The sequence below is a fragment of the Amblyraja radiata genome, chromosome 16 (genome assembly GCF_010909765.2).
Source record: "Amblyraja radiata isolate CabotCenter1 chromosome 16, sAmbRad1.1.pri, whole genome shotgun sequence".
In the NCBI taxonomy this organism is placed as follows: domain Eukaryota; kingdom Metazoa; phylum Chordata; class Chondrichthyes; order Rajiformes; family Rajidae; genus Amblyraja; species Amblyraja radiata.
In genome coordinates, this window is record NC_045971.1 from 4,162,283 (window position 1) to 4,177,657 (window position 15,375).

General features: G+C 50.0%; 1 protein-coding gene across 1 annotated transcript in view; it reads right to left on the minus strand.

Moving 5' to 3' along the window:
- Positions 1-15,375, minus strand: part of socs7 (suppressor of cytokine signaling 7) — a 52,671-nt gene that overhangs the window by 14,594 nt on the left and 22,702 nt on the right. Inside the window, exons 2-6 of the mRNA XM_033034921.1 lie at positions 12,590-12,654; positions 6,905-7,009; positions 4,314-4,436; positions 2,519-2,634; positions 1,638-1,806 (exon numbers count right to left, since the gene is read on the minus strand). Of these exons, the coding sequence (XP_032890812.1) occupies positions 1,638-1,806; positions 2,519-2,634; positions 4,314-4,436; positions 6,905-7,009; positions 12,590-12,654 (578 nt within the window). The remainder of the gene's footprint in view (positions 1-1,637; positions 1,807-2,518; positions 2,635-4,313; positions 4,437-6,904; positions 7,010-12,589; positions 12,655-15,375) is intronic.

Sequence of the window (15,375 nt, forward strand, 5' to 3'; positions counted from 1 at the left end):
GGGATCCCAAAGAAGACCAGATGCCAAACGAGCTCCTGGCACAGACGGGCATGGGTGGCAAAGCCCAAGCAGCTTCTGCCCTGTACCCTCGCTGTCGACCACACTGTGTCAGGGTGACCAAGGATTAGAACCTGGCTTCAACATGGCTCCATGCGGCCCGGTCAATGCCACAGAGGCCAGCTGTAAAGATGGTGCTCGCTGAGGGTCAAGCTGCACACAAACACGACTTCTGACCCTACTGGTCCATGCCCAGTCGACCAAGTTGCCCCATCTACACCAGTCACACCATCTCCCCCCCCCCCCCCCGAAACCTTTCCTGTTCATGTACTGACCCAAATGTTTGTTTTATAATGCTATTGCATCTCCTCTGGCAGCCAAATACCCTGCACCCGCCGTATGGATTTGTTGCATTTCATAAACAGTTTGTGACATTATTGACCAGTCTGCTACCAAACCCTCGCCTACCCCTTTGTTACCCCTGAACTAACTTCTCCGCTGCCTCACCCTATTTCCCATTTTAAACCAATGTCATTGAAACTGTGCCATGCTCACTCACCCACCCTCTGCCCGATTCAGTGTCACTTTTTTTTTTTTTTTAATCAAAAAATGTATTCAATTATTAAAAACAATATTTGCAGTACAACAAAACAAAGCAGAAGCCACCACCATAATCCACGACAAACAAATATACTAAATAAACTACTATACAACTATGTTACACTCCTTGTCAAGGGCGCATTCCAACCCCCGCGGTGCCCAGCGGTCCTGGAAATCCCCCAGGGCGCCCGTGGACATTGCGTAGTCCCTCGCTAACACAACCCGAGCGAGAGCGTAACCCTATAAAAGGGGCAGGCAGCCGGCTCGGGCAGAGCCCGCTTGCGCCTGGCCCCGTGACTCGTGGATGGCCAGCTTGGCCAGGCCCAAGAGCAACCCAACCAGGACATCTTCAGCCCCAAACCCCTCTCCCCTACGCACAGGGTGTCCAAAGATGAGGGTGGTGGATGAGAAATGCAGCCAGAAGGCAAGGAGCAGCCCCTTTAGATAGTGGAACAGGGGCTGCAACCTCACGCACTCCATGTACACGTGGTACACAGACTCTTCCAGCTCACAACAGTGGCAGGCGGCTGGCGAGTCTGTGAACCACGAGAGAAACAGGGTTCAGTGTCATCGTTAGAGTTGAGAGATGGAAATAGGTCGATGGGCCCAGAGTCGGTGCCGACCATCGATCACCCGTTCACCCTAGTTCCACGTTGTCCCACTATCCCTGCACACTAGGGGCAATTTACACTAGAGGCCAATTAACCTACAACCCCGCACGTCTGTGGGAAGTTGGAGCAGACCTGAGCACCCAGAACGTGCAGACTCCACACAGACAGCACCCAAGGTCGGGTTTGAACCTGGGTCTCTGACGCTGTGAGGCAGCAGCTCCAACAGCTGCGCCGTCCTAATCATGTTTTTGTGAATTCCCACTCCTCCTTCCTCGTTCATCCTTCCCAGCTCATCCGGCACAAAAGGCCAGGAATCTTCCCTCGAGGCTCCGATTGAAACAACATCCGCGTGAAGCATCACCTCCGGCCGCCCCTCTATTTGAAGACCTCCCTCCGCGGGACAGTTTGTCAGAAGCCCCAGGTCCTCACCTCGGTAGTGCTCCATCCTGGTGTGGTGGGTGATTCCCTGCGATCGGAAGCTGAGGCTGAGGATGTAGCGGGGGTCTGAGCTGTCCCTCACCAGGAACGAGCCATCGGGCTTGCCTTTCAGCTTCATCTCCGCGTCGTCCCAGTTCATCGGGCCCCAGTACCAGCCGCACTGCAGGGGGCAACAGGACAGACGCTGGTCCTTCACGTACTGACAATGCCCCCAGGACACCCCACGCTGCCGCGCCACGGGCAAGGTTGCGTTGATGGCTCGCGTAGTGGCGCGGCAGACACTGGCGCACAGCAAAACCCCACTAAAACAATCTCCAAATTAGAACGATGAGGGGGGGGGGGGGGGGGGGCCCTCACTGTAACTTACCCAAGAGTGAAAGGCCTGGATAGAGTGGATGTGGAGAGGATGTTTCCACTAGTGGGAGAGTCCAGGACCAGAGGTCATAGCCTCAGAATTAAAGAACATTCCTTTAGGAAGGAGATGAGGAGGAATTTATTTCATCAGGGGTTGGTGAATCTGTGGAATTCATTGCCACAGAAGGCTGTGGAGTCAATGGATATTTTAAGGCAGAGATAGAGAAAGATTCTTCATTACAACGGGTGTCAGGGGAGAAGGCAGGAGAATGGGGTTAAAAGGGTAAGATAGATCAGCCATGATTGAATGGTGGAGTAGACTTGTTGGGCCGAATGGCTCCTATCACTTATGAAGCACCTGGCTCAAGGGTAGGTATTGGCCATGAGACTGGAGTAAAACCCTCCTACGCTTTCTGGGAATACTGACCTGGGATTAGTTGTAAAGACCTGGGAGAGGGGGCATCCCGTTTGGAAGACCGTCCCCTCCCCCCCAAGCGTGCAACAGCGAAGTCTCGTACCTTCTCCAGTTCCCGTAAGCTGGCGGCAAAGGTGTTGGAGTCTCTCCTGGTCAGCGGGCAAGGCTGATTCTGTAGAGTCATCGGTCGGATTTGGGGACAGTTTCTCTGCAAAGTGTCTGGGTGACAAGTAAAAGAAAAAATCCCAATTAGCACCCAAGACGATAGATGTCCCAGAGCACAGAGGAAGATGGAGGCCTTGGACGCAAGTTAAAACACGAGCATTTAATCTCACTGCAGGGTCAGAGGAAGAAACAATCCTTTCACGTTGCAGCTTCCCAACAGAATGTGCCAGAGGAACGTTTTCCACCCAGGTTTTAACTTCCACCCAGGGTCAATCAACCCCTGACCACAGGGGCTCCCAGTCTCAACAATGCCCCGATACCTTCAGCAACAGACTGGTTCCACCAAGATGCAGCACAGAATGCCACAGGAAATCCTTCTTCCCTGTGGCTAACAAACCAAAGATCCTACAGCGAGCAAGATGGTCCACTCGACGAAAAAAGCGTAGTACGGTCATGGGCAGATTCATGGGTGATTTTCGGCCCCATTTCCGTAACCGGCTTCCGTCTCCGCACCAAAGATCCCGTAGGATACTAGTGCGGAGACGGGAGCAGGTTACGGAAACATCCTCGTAAAAGTTATTTGGTAAAAATCTTCTCCTCATTTTCAGAATTTTAATTTATTAACACAAACTGTATCGTGTGTTTTTACGACCGTTGGCAGATCAATTCCCCCCCTGGGGTAAATATAGTTCTATAGTATCGCATCGTTTCACATTCTCGTTCTGTTTGCCTCCCCTCTCTCCACGCTCACTGTCCCCTCTCGCCTCCAACACCCGACAATCCTCAAAACACCAGACCTCTTCTCAATCAGGAAGAAGGGACGAGTACGTTTAGTAACTTTGTCAGCACCTTCGTGGCGACTCCTTTGTGCACTTTGTGTGAAAAAACAAAGAATTGCACTGCACCCAGGTACATGACAATAAAGTATCATCATCATCATATTCCATGGCCGCATAGCTTGGCGGGGCTGGAAACTGGAAGTATCTCGAGCTGATTCTGCTACCACCATCATCTATTGCGACAAGTGATGGCTCCCACTGATTGTCACCGTAGCAATGCCAACATTTGAAAGATGGACACGAAAGAAGATCATATTCCATGGATCTCTCTCTCCCCCTCTCTCTCCCTCCCTCCCTTTCTCTCTCTCCCCCTCACCCCCTCACTCTCTCTCCCTCTCTCCCCCCCTCCCCCTCTCTCTCCCTCCCTCCCTTTCTCTCTCTCCCCCTCACCCCCTCACTCTCTCTCCCCCCCTCCCTCCCTCTCTCCAAACCTTTGTCAGCCCGGCTTAATTTATCCAACTGCCACCATGGTGCTATTGTTGGGCACACAGGCAAATTTTAGTTAGTTAATGCTTTATAAAGTCAAATTATTCTATGGCAGGATTGCATTGTGTGTTGTAAATCATGTATTGTTAATCCATCAAACGCTCACCTCTCATTGTCCTCTTTTGATCTCCAACCTCTTTCCACCTACCTGTCTATCATAGAAACATAGAAAATAGGTGCAGGAGGAGGCCATTCGGCCCTTCAAGCCAGCATCTGTATCCACCTATCACTTGCCATGTTTTGTCCCCCGTCCCCCCCCCCCACCATCCCATCTCTTTCTCCTCCCCTGCTACAATCAGTCTTAAGAGTCCCAACTCAAAGAGTCATCTGTCCATGTCGCCCGGAGATGCTGCCTGACCCACTGCGCTTTGCGTTATGCATCTGCGGTTCCTTGCGCCTCTGTCTTACCGCTCAAGCTGAGACTGAGCTGAATGGTGTGCGGTGGAGGTGGAGGCGGCAAAGGTAGCGACTGTAGGCTGGCGGCAGCCGGACTGACCGGGTAAAACGGAAGCTGAGGCCCTCCAATGTCATCTGGAAAACAACACAAGGAGGCTTGAGACACCGAGGTGAAGACTGGGTAACAACTAAACACCAGCAGAGGAGCTCTAGTCACAGCAGAGCTTTGCATTGATGGAAAGATACAGCATAGAAACAGGCCCTTCGGCCCACTGAGTCCATGCGAACCATTGATCACCCGTTCACATTAGTTTAGTTTAGAGATACAGCGCGGAAACAGGCCCTTCGGCCCACCAAGTCCGTGCCAACCAGCGATCCCTGCACACTAACACTATCCTACACACACTAAAAACAATTTACAATTATACCAAGCCAATCAACCTACAAATCCGTACGTCTTTTGAGTGTGGGAGGAAACTGGAGATCCTGGAGAAAACCCAGCAAGTGCCCATAGTCATGATGGAACCTGGTTTCTGGCACTGTAAGACAGCAAGCAACTCCACCGCTGTGCCACCATTAGTTCGATGTTATCCCATTTTCACATCCACACTCGGGGCGATTTAGAGGATCAATTAACCTACAAACCCGCAGGTCTTTTGGGTTGTGGGATGAAACTGGAACACCCGGAGAAAGCCGACCAGGTCGCAGGGAGAACGTGCAAACTCCACACAGACAGCACCTGCGGCAGGGATCAAACCCGGGTCTCTGACACTACCAGCTGTGCCACTGTTCTGCCCTAAAGTTAGCTAACACCTCATGAACTGGCACAGAAGAATCACCTGCATCAGCTTCTGGCTGATTGACGTGAATGAATTAACTGTAGTAAACCGTAGTGCAGCAAGTGTCAGACAACTAACCAACTGCCTGTGCCTGGGTTAAACTGCCCGTTCTTTTCCGATGGGGTCTGAGAATTTACACCCCCCCCCCGACAGTCAAGCACCCCTCCTGTATCCCTGGAGCAATGACCACAGCCCCACCCACAAATGATGGTAGAATGAAGGACTCGGAGGGATACAGGCTACTCACTCACTGACTCTGTGTGGAGAGCTATCTCTGCATACCTTACACTGGAGGGGCAAGGCTTCCACAACTCAAGGCATAACTGCAGGATATTTTTTGCAGGTAAGTGAACAGCGAGGCAAACTGCATCACTTGGAGATCAGAGGATTTATTTTTAAATGAGGTGAATTCCCCTTCCTACTTGCTATCCTGCTATAGGTTGCTCAAATGTAGAATGCAAGAGAATTAATGCTACTGCACCGAGAAATCTGGGCCACAACTTCAAACTAAAACGGGGTGGATTTAGGACATCACAATGGTGTAGTGGGGAGAGGGGGAGAAGGGGGGGGGGGGGGGGGGGGGCAGAGAAAGCAGAGCCAAAGTTACCTCTTTCACAGTCTTGTAGAATGTCAAAGTTACTCACACATTAATAATAATAATAATGGATGGGATTTATATAGCGCCTTTCTAATACTCAAGGCGCTTTACATCGCATTATTCATTCACTCCTCAGTCACACTCGGTGGTGGTAAGCTACTTCTGTAGCCACAGCTGCCCTGGGGCAGACTGACGGAAGCGTGGCTGCCAATCTGCGCCTACGGCCCCTCCGACCACCACCAATCACTCACACACATTCACACACAGGCAAAGGTGGGTGAAGTGTCTTGCCCAAGGACACAACGACAGTATGCACTCCAAGCGGGATTCGAACCGGCTACCTTCCGGTTGCCAGCCGAACACTTAGCCCATTGTGCCATCTGTCGTCCCTAGCGCCATCTGTCGTCCCTAATTTAAACATTATTCAAACCGGACATCGGAATACTGTGTGTGAAGAAAGTCCGAAGATGGGTCTCGACCCCGAAACGTCACCCATTCCTTCTCTCCCAGAGATGATGCCTGTCCCGCTGAGTTACCCCAGCATTGTGTCTATCATTGGAATACTCTCATTAAAACAAGGGAGCACTTCAGTTGCTAATATTTATTTATTTTTTTTTAAAAGAGATACAGCGTGGAAACAGGCCCACCGAGTCCATACTAACCGGTGATCACCCCATACTCTAGTTCTATCCTACACACAAGGGACGGTTAGAAGGGTTTCGGCCCGAAACGTTGCCTATTTCCTTCGCTCCATAGATGCTGCTGCACCCGCTGAGTTTCTCCACAGTTTATCGAAGCCAATTAACCTACAAACCTGCACATCTTTTAAATCTGTCTGTGTGTGGAATTCTCTGCCTCAGAGGGCAGTGGAGGCCGGTTCTCTGGATGCTTTCAAGAGAGAGCTAGATAGGGCTCTTAAAGATAACAGAGTCAGGGGATATGGGGAGAAGGCAGGAACGGGGTACTGATTGGGGATGATCAGCCATGATCACATTGAATGGCGGTGCTAGCTCGACACACTCCACACAGACAGCACCCGCGGTCAGGATGGAACCCGGGTCTCTGGCGCTGTAAGGCAGCAACTCTACCGCTGCGCCGGCCAGTAAAGAGCCGCGTGTGACGGTGCAATGCCGCGGCACGGAGCGGCAGACATGCGGGTACGTTACCGAGAAGGCTGAGGCTGCGGCGAGGGGGGGGCGGCGGCGTCGGCGGGTGAGGGGACGGCGGCTCGCGGCGAGAAATGTCCAGGTCGACCAGTGACACCGTTTCTCCTGTTGGTTTAAACACACGGAAGCAAAGATCAGTGAGGAGAATTTACCCCCTCCCTCCCCCCACCCCCAGTGAACATGGAGCAGTACAGCATGGGGAACAGGCCCTTCGGTCCACAATGTCGGTGCCAAACATCACGCCAAACCCAACTCTTATCTGCCTGTACATAATCCATATCCCTCCATATCCAAATGCCACGAGCGTATCTGCCTCCAGTACCTAGCATGGCAGCTCGCTCTAGACATTCACTACCCTCTGTGTACAAATAACACAATCCCAAGTTCTCTCCTTAACCTCTCCTTATAGCTGATACCCTCCAATTCAGGCATCATCTGGTAAGCCTCCTCTGCACCCCTTCTTGCAGTCACAGTAGCACAACGGTAGAGTTGCTGCCTTACAGCGAATGCAACGCCGGAGACAAGGGTTCGATCCCGATCATGGGTGCTACCTGTACGGAGTTTGTACGTTCTCCCCGTGACCTGCGTGGGTTTTCTCAGAGATCTTCGGTTTCCTCCCACATTCCAAAGACGTACAGGTTTGTAGGTTAATTGGCTCGGTAAAATATTTTTTTTTAATTGTCCCTAGTGGGTGTAGGATCGTGTCAATGTGCGGGGATCGCTGGTTGGCGCGGACCCGGAGGGCCGGAGGGCCGAAGGGCCTGTTTCCGTGCTGCATCTCTAAACTAAATAAAGCCTCCACATCCTACCTGCATTGAGGTAACCAGAACTGCACGCAGTACTCCAGTGAGTAGCAGTTTCACCCCCATCCTCACACCGCGCTAACCCCCAAAATACTAACACCCCAAACATCTGCAAATTCCATCTGTGAAGCCTGAAAGATGGTCAGTCAGCAAATAACAAAAGGAGTGAGATTTAACACCGTTTGGCAACACAACCTCCAGAGAATAAGGAGTAAGCCATTTAGAAGTTCAAGTTCAAGTGAGTTTATTGTCATGTGTCCCTGTATAGGACAATGACATTCTTGCTTTGCTTAAGCACACAGAACATAGTAGGCATTTACTACAGTACAGATAAATGTGTCCATATACCATGATATAAATATATACACACATGAATAAATAAACTGCAAATAAAGTGCAAATAACAGAAAGTGGTTGTTAATAGTCAGAGTTTTGTCCGAGCCAGGTTTAATAGCCTGATGGCTGAGGGGAAGTAGCTATTCCTGAACCTGGTTGTTGCAGTCTTCAGGCTCCTGTACCTTCTACCTGAAGGTAGCAGGGAGATGAGTGTGTGGCCAGGATGGTGTGGGTCTTTGATGATACTGCCAGCCTTTTTGAGGCAGCGACTGCGATAATTCCCCTTGATGGAAGGAAGGTCAGAGCCGATGATGGACTGGGCAGTGTTTACTACTTTTTGTAGTCTTTTCCTCTCCAGGGCGCTCAAATTGCCGAACCAAGCCACGATGCAACCGGTCAGCATGCTCTCGACTGTGCACCTGTAGAAGTTAGAGAGAGTCTTCCTTGACAAGGAAACACTTTTTCTCACAGAGAGTGGTGAGTCTGTGGAATTCTCTGCCTCAGAGGGCGATGGAGGCAGGTTCTCTGGATGCTTTCAAGAGAGAGCTAGATAGGGCTCTTAAAAATAGCGGAGTCAGGGGATATGGGGAGAAGGCAGGAACGGGGTACTGATTGGGGATGATCAGCCATGATCACATTGAATAGCGGTGCTGGCTCGAAGGGCCAAATGGCCTACTCCTGCACCTATTGTCTATTGTCTAACCCAGAGAAGGGGACAAGATAAAAGTCGTCAGATAGACACAAAATGCTGGGGTAACTCAGCGGGACAGGCAGCATCTCTGGAGAGAAGGAATGGGCGACGTTACGGGTCGAGACCCTTCTTCAGACTGAAGAAGACCCTTCAAACTGAAGAAGGGCCTCGACCCGAAACGTCGCCCATTCCTTCTCTCCAGAGATGCTGCCTGTCCCGCTGAGTTACCCCAGCATTTTGTGTCTGCCTTCGATTTAAACCAGCATCTGCAGTTCTTTCTTGCACAAAAGATAAAGCCGTCATCAGGGTGCGGTGCCCGACGGCGTTCTGGAAACAGGTTCCACAGCGACTTGTGAAAAGGAACTGAAAAATTCCCTAGCTAACTTTTTTTTGCTGATGGCGAAATCAAAACACATCGTCAGTATGTCGAGTCAACGGAAAAAATCTGCAACGGAAAGGGGAACCAAACACGGATGTGAAACTTTTCAGGAAGAACTGCAGATGCGGGAAAAATCAAAGGTAGACAAAAATGCTGGAGAAACTCAGCGGGTGAGGCAGAGGGATTTACCTAGGATTTGAGTATAGGAGCAGGGAGGTTCTACTGCAGTTGTACAGGGTCTTGGTGAGACCACACCTGGAGTATTGTGTACAGTTTTGGTCTCCTAATCTGAGGAAAGCCATTCCTGCCATAGAGGGAGTACAGAGAAGGTTCACCAGACTGATTCCTGGGATGTCAGGACTTTCATATGAAGAAAGACTGGATAGACTCGGCTTGTACTCGCTAGAATTTAGAAGATTGAGGGGGGATCTTATAGAAACGTACAAAATTCTTAAGGGGTTGGACAGGCTAGATGCAGGAAGATTGTTCCTGATGTTGGGGAAGTCCAGAACAAGGGGTCACAGTTTAAGGATAAGGGGGAAGTCTTTTAGGACCGAGATGAGGAAAACATTTTTCACACAGAGAGTGGCGAATCTGTGGAACTCTCTGCCACAGAAGGTAGTTGAGGCCAGTTCATTGGCTATATTTAAGAGGGAGTTAGATGTGGCCCTTGTGGCTAAAGGGATCAGGGGGTATGGAGAGAAGGCAGGTACGGGATACTGAGTTGGATGATCAGCCATGATCATATTGAATGGCGGTGCAGGCTCAAAGGGCCGAATGGCCTACTCCTGCACCTATTGTCTATAGAACGTATGAAATGCCAAGGACTAGAGGCCGTGGCTTTATGGTGAGAGGGGCAAAGTTTAACGGAGATGAGCGGAGCAAGTATTTGGTTTCTTTTATTAAACCAGAGTGGTGGGTGTGTGGGTGGTGGTGCAGGCAGATAGGGTAGTGGCATTCCAGAGACTGTTTAGATCGGAAGATTAATAAGCAGTGAATGGGGGGGGAAATGGATCATGTGCAAGCTAAGGCGGTTGGTTTCACTTGCATCATGTTTGACTAGGACATTGTGGGCCAAAGGACCTCTTCCTGAGCTGCACTGCTCCATGGTCCATGACTCGGGAGACCAGAAGCACAAAGCTACCTCAGTAACTCAAATAGACACAGAATACTGGAGTAACTGGGGTGGGCGGCACAATGGCGCAGAGGTAGAGTTGCTGCCGTACAGCACTTGCAGCGCCGGAGACCCGGGTTCGATCCCGACTAGGGGTGCTGTCCGTATGGAGTTTGTACGTTCTCCCCGTGACTGCGTAGGTTTTCTCTGAGATCTTCGGTTTCCTCCCGCACTCCAGAGATGTACAGGTTTGAAAGTGAATTGTCTTGGTGCACGTGTAAATTGTCCCTAGTGCGTGCAGGATAGTGTTAGTGTGTGGGGATCACTAGTCGGTGCGGACTCGGTGGGCGATGTATATCTAAGACTAAAAGACTAAAACTCAGCGGGACAGGCAGCATCTCTGTAGAAAAGGAATAGGTGACTTTTCGGGTCGAGACCCTTCTTCAGAGCGAGGGGGAGGGGATACAGAGATAAGGAAGTGTAAGGTGTGAGAATGAAACATCAAAGGGGGTGGAGATCAAGAATAGATCATTATTACCTAGGAGAAGGTAACACCAAAGGAAACAAAGATAAAATGTAAAGCACAACGTGGCTGTGGTAGCGGGCCTGGGTTAAAACAGTCGTAGAGTCGGAGAGCAGGAGGAAGCACAGAGGGAGAGCAGCGAGAGAGGATGTTGCTCTCCTCGGAAAACTCTCCTTGGAGACCTTCTTCAAAGCAGGCAAGAGGACATTTCTGGGTGGAGCAGACAAATTGCGCAGGAAGGAACAGCAGATGTTGGCTTCAACCGAAGATGGACACAGAATGCTGGAGTAACTCAGCGGGACAGGCAGCATCTCTGGGGAGAAGGGACGGGTGATGTTTCGGGTCGGGACCCTTTTTCGGACTGAGGCAGTCCCCACAGCCAAAAATATGGAAGGAGTTAAGCTTGAGGAGGTCCATTGATTTTTAAACTAAACTCCCACAAGCTTTTTGGGAATTTGTTTTAAATTCCTCGTCGCTCTAATTACCCTGGAGAGCTCATGGGCGTCAACAGTGGTTCATTACAGAAGATGACGGCACAAAAAAAACACCCTGAAAATAAGAGAGCTAGGAGTCCAGAGGGAAGAAGTTAAACGGCTCTGAAACAAGTGACCAGGGAGATTTTTGTTTAGTTACAGCAGAGATACAGCACGGAAGCAGGACCTTCGACCCACCTGGCGATCCCCGTATGCTAGCACTATCTTACACATGAATGAGTAAACCATGGACAGAAGAGGCAATTAGTTGGACTCTGGAGCGACAGGAATAAATGATAGAGAGATAGAACTTAGTTGGGTTGAGTTAAGGTTATGGCTTTTTGAACTTTGACAAACCTTGGTTCTGAGATACAAATCCCTTCAATGAACAGCCCAGTGCAATCTTCAGTTTGAGCCGGCTCCCGTTCTTCCTGGGTTGGGCAAAATTATTCCTTCAGAGACCAAGCAGCACCAGAAAACCTTTGGAACAAAGAGTGTCTTCAAATCAGCAAAGTGCCCTTTGAACATCAATGGACTTCAGCGCAGGGTGTTGGATGGTATCTGATCAATGTGGGGCAGTGTCTGCTTAGAACATAGAAGAGTACAGCAGAGGAACAGACCCTTCGGCCCACAATGTCTGGGCTGACCATGACGCCAAGATATTGTAGGCAACAGGAAGAGAAAAAAAAAAGAGCAGGAGAGAACAAATGAGGTGGAGGAAGAGATAAAGGGCAAACTCTCGTCAAGTTTGAAGACTCTATAATATAGTACAAAAGCAGAAAATGCTGAAGTACTCAGCAGATCAGGCAGCATCTATGGAGGGAGAAACAGTTAATCCGAAAAAGGTTATCACCCCAAACCATTGACTTTTTATTTCTCCACGTATGCTGCCTGATCTATGGATTATTTATTCCCTTATCTTGTCACAAGTGACAGGAGCAGTACGATGCCATTCGGCCCATCAAGTCTACCACGCCAATCAATCATGGCTGATCTATCTCTCCTTGCTAACTCCATTCTCCTGCCTTCTTCACATAACCCTTGTCACCCGCACTGATCAAGTACTTGATTAGATGATAAGTGTACACCTATCATGTATCTGTACACTGTGAATGCTCGATTGTGATCATTTATTGTCTTTCCGCTGACTGGATAGCACGCAACAAAAGCTTTTCAATGCTCCTTGATACACGTGACAATAAACAAAACTTTTCGACAACACATTTCAGATTATAGACAATAGACAATAGGTGCAGGAGTAGGCCATTTGGCCCTTCGAGCCAGCACCGCCATTCAATGTGATCATGGCTGATCATCCACAGATTTCCAGCATTTATTCAGGATTTTACTTTTGAAAACTTCTTACCTGTGAAAGGTGGTGCTAAAGACACCGGAGTGAAGGCACTTTGTGTCCTGGTCAATCTGGGTTTGCTGCGAAGGAACAGACAAGAGAGTTCAGGCGGTTGGAAGGGAAGATCTCAGACACGTGCAACAAAGATGTCCATAGATGGGTCGAATGTTCAAAGGTGAACATGCTCGGAATCTGCAGCCCATTCCGCCACACATTCTACCATTAGCACAGGTCCTGTTAGTTTTAGTTTTCGAGATACAGCACGGAAACAGGCCCTTCGGCCCACCAAGACTGTGCTGACCAACGGTCTCCATCTTACACACACTCGGGACAATTTACAACTTTGCCTATAAACCTGTACATGGTTTGGAACGTAGGAGGAAATCGGAGCTCCCGGGGGGGGAAACCAGGTCACAGGGAGAACGTGCAAACTCCATACAGACAGCACCCGTAGTCAGGACAGAACCTGGGTCTCTGGCGCCGTGAGGCAGCAACTCTACCGCTGCGCCACCGTGCCACCCTGAGCTGGGTCACCTGCTTGGAAGGCAGCTAAGCTCACCACTGTAGCACTCTCCACGCTGTGTGTGTGTGCGCGGGGTGGGGGAGGGAGACGGCTATATGACCACAGGGACAGGAAGAGTAGAGGCGTGAACAAGGGCAGAATAACTCCCCTACACCCCATGTAGGGCAATAGGTCAGGGTCACAGAACATTGCTCAGGACAAGCGCGAAACGGATAGTGAGAGGTGCGGGGGGGGGGGGGGGAACAGACCCAGATAAAATGCTGGTGACATGACCAACAATTACAAGAAAGATTAGCCGCTATCAGAATCTAAATCTACACGTCACTTGGTTCACACCAGATGGCCTTGCTGCAACCATTGCTGACTGAGTAAATGTGCCCACATCTATCGGCTGGCCTACAATTACAGAATTAACTGGTTTGCTACTCAAATGCAAGATATTAAAATGCCGTTTATAAATAGCTCACCTAGAAAGGCTTTGCCTGGCCGTGTGTGTGAAATGCAGAGGAGCAGCCCCCTGACAGCGGAGAGCCATGTGCAGGCAGAATGATTCACAGCGCAGCAACAGCAGGAAGCATTAGCTCACTACACTTAGCAAGGCTATAAATAATTTACAAATCAGGTTGCGCGCTGGCTGGCTGCTGAGTGGAGTCGCTGCATGCACGCTGCATCCAGGGGTGTCTGACCCAGGCCGCGAGGCAGCGCCTCTCCGGCTACGCGCTGCCCGGATAATGCTTCCCAAAGTCTTTAATATTTTATCAAGCATGCTATTGCACAAATCTGCACTTCCAAGATTGTTTCGTTGTCGTATGTACAGAAAACAGAAACATTCCCTCCCATTGACTCCATCTACACCACGTTGCCATGGCAGGGCCAGCAGCATCATCAAGGACCAGTCTCACCCTAGTCACTCCCTCTTCTCCCTTCTCCCATCTGGCAAGGAGTACAGAAGTTTGAAAAAACACACCTCCAGATTCAGGGACAGTTCCTTCTCAGCTGTAATCAGGCAACTAAACCGTCCTCGCCAACGAGCGAGCGGTTCTGACCTTCCATCTACCACATTGCATATCTTCAAACTATCTTTAATCGGACTTTATCTGGCACTAAATGTATCTGTACACTGTAAATGGCTCGATTGTAATCATGTATTGTCTTGCCACTGACTGGATAGCACGCAACAGCAGCTTTCCACCGTACCTCAGTATACGCGACAATAAACTAAACTGAACTGCATGGGCCAAGGACAAACAGAACCAATGATCACCATATTTCCCCAAACTGTGAAGATAATGGCAGAAAAATAAAATCTTGGAGCAAGATGTGGCACTGAGCTTCAATCAGAAGGGATTCTCACAGAGTCAGTCGGGCAAGGAACTAGTTACCGCACAGTAACTGCATCTCAGTGTCCATTCTTGTACTGACATCCATCAATCCTGTTTCGGATCAGCTTGCTGTCTGGGTGCATATTGAAGGTGTTTCTGAGCGGCAGATTACTGACACAGACGTCAGGCAATTGTACAACTCTTCCAGCGGCTCTATCTCACGTCTGGTAGACAAAAATGCTGGGGAAACTCAGCGGGAGAGGCAGCATCTATGGAGCGAAGGAATAGGCGACGTTTCGGGTCGAGACCCTTCTTCAGACTGGTGTGGGGGTGGGAAGAAGAAGGGAAGAGGCGGAGACAGTGGGCTGTGGGAGAGCTGGGGAGGGGAGGGGAAAGAGGGAGAAAGCAAGGACTACCTGAAATTGGAGAAGTCAACGTTCATACCGCTGGGGTGTAAACTACCCAAGCGAAATACGAGATGCTGTTCCTCCTGCCTCTTCCCCCTTTCCCCAAGAAACTTCCTCAACACCCGCCTTTGTACCAATCCATGTCTGATATTTGTCCCCACCCTCCCTCCCCCCTAGCTCTTGAGTATCACCTGCTCCCACTTCAGTTGTCATTGGAGTCAGCATTGTGCCTGGCTCTTATTTAAAGACTGGCCACAGACAACGGGAGAGAGATGAGAACCATCAGCCAGTCTTTGCCTAAAGGACACAGTCACCTTGTTCGAAGCTCACTCACCAGCTGGGAAGCAGAGAACCAACAGGGGATGGATTATTGCTGCACCAAGGTTACACTGATAATACAAAGGTAGACGAAAATGCTGGAGAAACTCAGTGGGTGAGGCAGCATCTATGGAGAGAAGGAATAGGCAAAGGGTCTCAACCCGAAGCGTCACCTATTCCTTCTCTCCTCAGATGCTGCCTCACCCGCTGAGTTTCTCCAGCATTTTTGTC